General features: G+C 61.4%; 1 protein-coding gene across 1 annotated transcript; it reads left to right on the top strand.

The window, feature by feature from the left end:
- Positions 1 to 1,374: 1,374 nt before the first annotated feature.
- LOC125154150 (collagen alpha-1(I) chain-like) lies at positions 1,375 to 5,282 on the top strand. Its single transcript, XM_047837935.1, has 6 exons — positions 1,375 to 1,489; positions 1,943 to 2,153; positions 2,848 to 3,035; positions 3,224 to 3,542; positions 3,887 to 4,352; positions 4,682 to 5,282. Exons 1-6 carry the CDS (start codon positions 1,375 to 1,377, stop codon positions 4,724 to 4,726), a joined length of 1,344 nt encoding a protein of 447 aa, XP_047693891.1. The 3' UTR covers positions 4,727 to 5,282.
- Positions 5,283 to 6,801: the final 1,519 nt, after the last annotated feature.

The raw sequence follows: 6,801 nt of genomic DNA, 5'->3' as shown, positions 1-6,801 counted from the left end.
AGCTGGGGAGAGAACGAGCCATCCTCTCCGATCTTGTGATTACTTACGAATAGTGGGAGAACTTTGCATGTCCAGCCACTGTCTTCCTTTGGGTCTCTGGAAGGAGAACAAGATCTTCGAAAGGAACCTCCCCAAACACCTGCTTCACCTCGCAGAGCACGAGGTTTCTTTTCCTCTCTTTCTTTTCCCTCCAAGACACAGGTAACCGTGGAGAGGCTACCCACGTGTGCTGACTTTACGCTGTGTTTGGAAGTGTGTTTGAGGAGCTACAGGTCTTCAGAACTTTCGACAAGTTCAGGCTCAACTCAAGTCCCTGGACCCAGCCCAGCTCGCGAGACAAACCGTGCCTTCGTCTAGGTTTCCACCGTCACTCTCACACCTCCACGACTGAACAGCGCCTCACTGGGGGGGGGGGGGCGCTCAATAGAGTTATGCCCCTGGCTCAGCTGGGGGAGGGAGGATTTTTAAAAAGCCTATGTTCAAGGTGATTTCTTTGTCCCTTTAGCAAATAGAACTGGATACTTGGATATAAAAGGGTGAAACTACCTTGTGGTGTAAATCCAAACATTCCCTGTACTTGGTCGAGTTATGGATCAATTTCAGGGACTTCAACAAAGTCGGTCACCTCTTCAGCATGACGATCTAACTGGAGAACGTTCTCAAACGAACGGTGTATGGGTGTACGTCCCAACCTGGCAAATTCCTGTGCTAAGTACCGAAGGGCACTCGTGGGAAGGGTGGTTGCCCTTGACGGGGACAAAGGCTCCACGCACCAGCCTGATGAACCTGCAAGGGGGGCCGGGCACCAGGCGGGGGTGCCCAGTGGGTGCCTGCCTTAGCAACTCCCTCGGGGGGGAGTCCTCACCAGGGCCCCGGCTGCCCTTCCCCCGGCTTTTCAGAAGGCTGTTAGGGCCGGGGACACCCTCAGAACCTCCCTCCACCCTCCTCCTCCCCTCCAGGAAAAAACCCGGGGCGCGATGTTTTAGAGCGAGGCCACACTGCAGAACATTCTTTCTCCTGCGAAACTCTTCCCTCCCCTCAGTTCCGCTAACAAAACTACCCCATCCCTCCGCAGGCAGCCTCTTTGTGTTGCGTTTTACGTTATGGACTTCCAGCGTTTTCTGCGTGTCTCATGTCAGTAATCCCTTAAGACACAACAGCCTCTGCGAGGCCGGCAGAGTGCTGGGACTCTATGCCATTTGGAGTATTAGCGCAGGCTCCGAGAGAGAAATGGGATATGAGCGAGGATTTCCCACGTATGTAGCTAATGCCCTTAAATTCCTCGGGATTTACACCTCCCCATGTACCGGGAGCGGGAAACGCGAGCTGTTCTAATTAACCGCCGACGTTAGTTCTCGGTCGGCATCGCCAGGGATGCCTCGGCGGCGCCGCCGCTTCTGGGTTACAGACGTTGGGGGCCCCCGGCGCCCGGGGGGCGAGCGGTCCGAGGCGGCCGGCCGGCCGGGCCTAGATTTGGTGCCAGCGCCAGGCACACGCGCTCGGAGGGCGAAGCGCGGGTTCCCCCCCTCCCCCCCAAACAGACGACACTCTCTGGGTGACAATTAGGTTTTCTGTCTTATTTGCAGACATGAGTTCAGCGGCTCCTCGTGCCAAGCGGCCCCGGAAAGCTCAGCCTTGAAAACAGAAGGCGAGACCAAGTGGGGATCTGCTGGGAACCTCGCTCGGGTGCATTCCCCGCAGTCGAAGCCCGGAATGGGTTTAGGATCGGGAAGGTCCGCAGAGGGAAGCGTCTCCCCGGGTTGGAGACCGGGCCGAACGCAGGCTCGCAAGCCCTCTGCCCCGGGGCGGGAACCTCCCTTCCGCCGTAAGAACAACTCCCGGAAAACAGAAAATCGAGCGAGCAGGAAAGCAGCGAGGCCGGGCTGGGCCGGGGCGCGAGGAGAGCTCCCTCTCCGGGAGCCAGGGCGCCTCGCACTCGCAGGCCCCGGGGCGGGGGGCCGTGCTCGGGGCGGGGTGCCCCCCGACCCCCGGCAGCCCACGGGCGCCCGCCGCGCTCCCGTCTGCTCCGCCGAGCGGGATTGGGGAGTTGCCCGCGCACCCGCAGCGCCCCGGAAGGGCCCGGAGGTGTCTCGGGCGGGCACAGGCCTCTGCGCCCAGGGGCTGCGGTCTCTGCGGCGGCGGCGGCGGCGGGGGTGGGACGCCCCGCGCCGGGTCCTCCCGTCGTGCGCCCGACTGGCGGAGCGGGCACGCAGGGCAGGGGCCGGCCGTGCGCGCGCGGGGGTGGGCGGGGGCGCGGGCCTTTGCTCGCTCGTGTGTGACCCGGGCCCTTCCTTCCAGGGGTGGCTGCCTCGGTCGGGGGCGCGGCTCCTCTACCTCCCCCGGAACTGCCCTCCCCACCTCGCGGCTGCGCGGGGTTGGGTGAGGGGGTCCCTCGCTGAGCTCCGACCGAGAGACCCCCAGGAGGCCCCCGGGCAAGTTTCCTCCGCGGGTGCCCTCCCCCACCCCCACCCCTGAGCATCAGGGTGAGCTGCGAAGCCCGGGCAGGCGGGGTTTTCGGGGCGATTCCTCGTGACTTGCCAGGTGCCCCGCCACGCCCCGAGAGGGAGGGAGGGGGCGCTGTGGCTCCGGCGCCGGCCCTGCCCGGGTGGCAGAGAGGTCTACACTCGCGCCTGAGGCTCAGAGTAGGCCCTTAGGGATGCGCCCCAGCAGGGCTCCTGCCTCCGGGCGAGGAGGGGACCCGGGCCCAGTTGAGAGGGTCCCGGCTCGACAGCGGGGGCCCGGGGGTCGGGGGCCGGATCCCCGGGGCGGACTTCTCAGCCTCGGGCTTTCCCTTCGAGGTGAAGGCCGCCACTCCCCCCCTCCCCTCCCCCCCCCCCCCCCCGGTAGGCGGGGAGACGAGGGCGCGGCAGGAGCAGAGGCGCGGGGCCCCAGGCTCCCGCGCAGCGAGGGCGGCCCCGGGCGCGGATTTGTGAACCAGCCGCCGAGCTCTCCGCAGCTCACAGATCAGAGGGCTGCGATCGCCCCACCGACGTGGTCCAATGAGCCGCTGCAAAGAGCGCTTAGCGACAAAGCAGGCACGGCCCGGACTTGGCGGTTCCGCGCGGCGCGGGGCGGGACCGCGGGGGGCGGGGGGCGCGCGGAGGCCGCGACTTCAAAGCCGCTCGCCCGGCCTCAGTGAAAGGGTGGCGCTCGCAGCGGGGGCGCGGCCTGGAGCTGCGTGTCCCTCACCCCCACCCCCGACCCTCCCGCTTCCTACCCGCAGCGACCCTGAGATCGCGGCCGCCTCTGACCCACCCCGCGCGCGCCTTTCGCCGATCCCCCGGGGCCTCCGGGCGCGCTCACCTAAACCCTCACCCCGTCCGGTCCGCGCGCGCGCGCGCGCGGGGCTTCCCCAAGGAGCTGTGTTTTCAAACGCCTCCCCCACTGCTCCTCCCAGCTAGCAATCGAGGCCTGTCGTGGCCTCGCCGGTGTTCCCCGTTGTCGGGGTGGGGGCGCAGGCACCCCGGGGGCCGGGCTAGGAGAGCCCCCTCGGGAGGGAGACCCGTCCGCGCGCCCGCCGCCGGGCTCCCCTTCTCCGCAAGGTGGGTCTCGCTGAGTCTCCCAGGCGGTCCCGGCCTCCGAAGCGGCCCCCCACCTGCATTTAAGTGAGGGAGCGGCCGAGAAGCGGGAAGGGAGGCAGGGGTGCGGGGGGTGGGGGTGGGGCGGGGTGGGGCACTTGCTTGGAGGGAAGGAGAGCGAGGTCAGAGGTTAGAAAGGATTACGGCTCGGCGACCCCTCTCATCCTCAGTGGCCCCGGGAGGGGATCACTGAAGCAGAGGGTCCGGACATGTTTTTAAAAAGCCCAGTTGCGGCGGGGGTTGGGCAGCGTTGGTCCAGGAAAGAGCAGGAGAAGTCTAGAAGTCTTTCGTTACTTCCTCTTCTCCAGGAGCCCGGCAGAAGAGGCCAAGGCCGCGGCAAGCTCGCTGTGCCTGCAAACATACCCTGTGTCTCAATGCGGCCGCATCAACCATTTCTGGACACCGACGACGACGGTGCCCATTGCCATCTACGCCTCTGATGATTCTCTGTCCCTCGGTGACCAGGGCACCCCCGGAGAGCCCCCCCCCCCCCCCGCAGCAGCAGCGGGTGGGAAGATGCATTTTCTCCTTGGCTGCCCTGCAGGAGCAGGGCCTCGGATTCCTGGGCCGGACTCCCAGACTCCCCAAGCCTGGCCTCGGCCTCCCCGCTCCCTCCCATCTCCTGGGAAAGCCCTTCTGGCTTTTCCCCTTCCCCAGATTCCCGAGGATAAATCCTGCCCCCCCAAGGGGGACCAGCCGCTCCCAGCCACAAGAGGGGCTCTGACATTTTCCGGGAGCTGTGGCAGTCAGGAGTACAAAGAAAACCTGAGCCCGGTATGTCCTTCTCCACCTGGGTCCCCCCCCCCAGCACCCGGCTGCCTGTGATTACCCCCACCCCCATTTCCCGGCAGCTCGGAAGAGATGTGCCTTACTCGGTGAGCAATCCAGATTTCTCTCCGCCTCTGAGCGCGAGACTCCTGCTCCGGTCCTGCCTTCCTTGTTCCCCAGTCTGCTCCTTCTAGGTTTCCCCCAAACACCCAGTTTCTCTGTCGAAGCCTCCAGGCCACCCTCACTAGGCCCTGATTACCCCTCTTCTCTGTCTCCCTCTCCCTCTGCTGCGGTCTCTTGCCCCACCCGGACGGCTGCGGTATCCCTCCGAATAGCTTCCTACCCCTGCCGGTCCCTGCAGTCTGAGTAAGCCTGAGTGAGTGCAGGTCAGACGCCCTCAGGTCCTTCGTCTACACAGGCGGTTTCCAAGAATGCGGAGAATGAGAGGCAACCCTGTAAGCGTCCTTCAGGACCCTGCGTGACACGAGATGCCACTGGCCTCCCTCTGCAGGCCCAGGCACTCTCCCTCTCCATGCAAGCCACCCCCACCTCAGGGGGTTCTGTCCCCGCTGTCTGGAACATCCTTCCTGCGGATCCTTGGATACAGACAGCCAACGCGAGGCCATGCTGTCTAAAACCGTGCCTGACCCAGGCGTGCGTTCTTCATGGCACTTTTGGCTTCCTGAGGTTGTGTCAGTGTGGGTGCAGTTGGGACACGCACGTGGGGCGGGCGGGGCCCTGTCCCTTGTGGCTTCAAGCCCCGTCCTACAAGAGGAGCCAGAACACGGCTACACCCAGCCAGCGCCCTCAAGCTTTGGTCTCCGAGCCCCTTAGTAGTCTTAAAAATTATTGAGGGTCTCAAAGACCTGTCTTTTATTTTATGTTTATTTCTTGTTTTTGAGAGTGGTGGGGCAGAGAGAGAGACAGAGAGAGAGAATCCCAAGCAGGCTCGTATTCAGTGCAGACCTGGGCTGGGCTGGAATCAAGACTCTGATGTTTAACCAACTGAGCCACCCGGGTGCCCCCCCCCCCCCCCGCCCACCAAAGACCTTTCTTTCTTTGGATTATACCTGCTGATATTTAGTTTAGTTTTAGTTTCTAATGTTTATTCATTTTGAGACACAGTGAGGGAGGGAGGGGCAGAGAGAGGGAGACACAGAATCGGAAACAGGCTCCAGGCTCCGAGCCGTCGGCCCAGAGCCCGACGCGGGGCTCGAACTCACGAACTGCGAGATCGTGACCTGAGCCGAAGCCGGACGCCCAACCGACTGAGCCACCCAGGCGCCCCTGAAGTCGGATGTTTCAAGGACTCAGCCACCAAAGCGCCCCGCTACTGGTATTTATTATATTAGAAATTAAGACAAACGTTGTGAACGTATTTGTTGATTCACTTACAATGACAATAAAAACCCTCCTCATGTTTTCTTAAATAATATGTTTCAAAGAACGTTTACTGTATCCCCTCAAACAAAATTAGTCAGAAGAGTAGCGTTTTACACGATTACACGCCTAATCGTCTGGCTTCAGAGTGCAGATTGCTGGCTCCGCATCTCTGCTGTGCAAGCCTTTACTTTGGTCCAGGTATATGAAGAAAACCCCACCTTTCACGGGGAGTTGGAAGAGGAAGGAGTGTTTTGTTAGGGTTTTTTTTTTTGTCAGATAATCGTGGACCGTCTTCCCCATAATATTACACCAAATTTCAACAAGTGGTAGTTACGGGAAGGTTAGTTGCACCATGGGACCACAAACCACATCCACGAACATTTCCTCCTCTCCTGAACCCCCTTGAATTTGAAAGGACCTTGGAGCCATGAAAGATTTTGCACCACCAGTCACGGGTCAGCTCTTCCAGACGCGGATGCTTTCGTCACCCAGGACCACACGGTCACATTCGTTATTGTCACTGTCGAATTCATCAGAAACGGCTTGAAACACTGGGAGGTGGTCTGGCTCGGAGTATTGGACACAGGGTTTCTAAAATTTTGTTTTTCACTTGGAAACTCAAATTTCATTCTTGGCAACAGCTCTGGTTTTCCTGGACACGCCAGCCTCAGGTTCTTTTATTCTTGCGAAAACGTCGGTCAGATACCCAAGTCCGGATAACCGTGGTTTGTCCAGCAGCTGTCATTTTGTGCAGAATGGAGTCCCAGGAACAGAGGCCCGCTTGGCTCGCAGCTCGGCCGGCAAGAGCCTCCCTGCTGGACGTGGCCACTTCTCCACCCAAAACGGTAAAACGATACGCATGTGCCCAAGGGCCAAGGTTTAATAAAACCGCTTTTTTTTAATGTTTATTTATTTTTGAGAGAGAGAACCAGAATGCGAATGGGGGAGGGGCAGAGAGAGGGAGGCACCGAATCCCAAGCAGGCTCCAGGCCCTGAGCTGTCCGGGGGCCGACGTGGGGCTGGAACTCATGAAACGCGAGATCGTGACCTGAGCCGAAGTCGGACGCTTAAC

This window comes from Prionailurus viverrinus, chromosome A2 (assembly GCF_022837055.1).
Source record: "Prionailurus viverrinus isolate Anna chromosome A2, UM_Priviv_1.0, whole genome shotgun sequence".
Classification (NCBI taxonomy): Eukaryota; Metazoa; Chordata; class Mammalia; order Carnivora; family Felidae; genus Prionailurus; species Prionailurus viverrinus.
The sequence above is the reverse complement of the archived record's forward strand: the minus strand, read 5'-3'. Positions and strand labels throughout refer to the sequence as shown.

What these genes read in the sequence shown, in the direction of transcription:
- LOC125154150 (XM_047837935.1), top strand. Translation starts at nt 1,375, where the DNA reads ATGCCTCGGCGGCGCCGCCGCTTCTGGGTTACAGACGTTGGGGGCCCC. An exon ending in CGGCGGCGGCGGCGGCGGGG is followed by an intron (nt 2,154 to 2,847) that starts GTGGGACGCCCC and finishes CCCCCCCGGTAG; the next exon opens with GCGGGGAGACGAGGGCGCGG. An exon ending in AGCGCTTAGCGACAAAGCAG is followed by an intron (nt 3,036 to 3,223) that starts GCACGGCCCGGA and finishes TCCTACCCGCAG; the next exon opens with CGACCCTGAGATCGCGGCCG.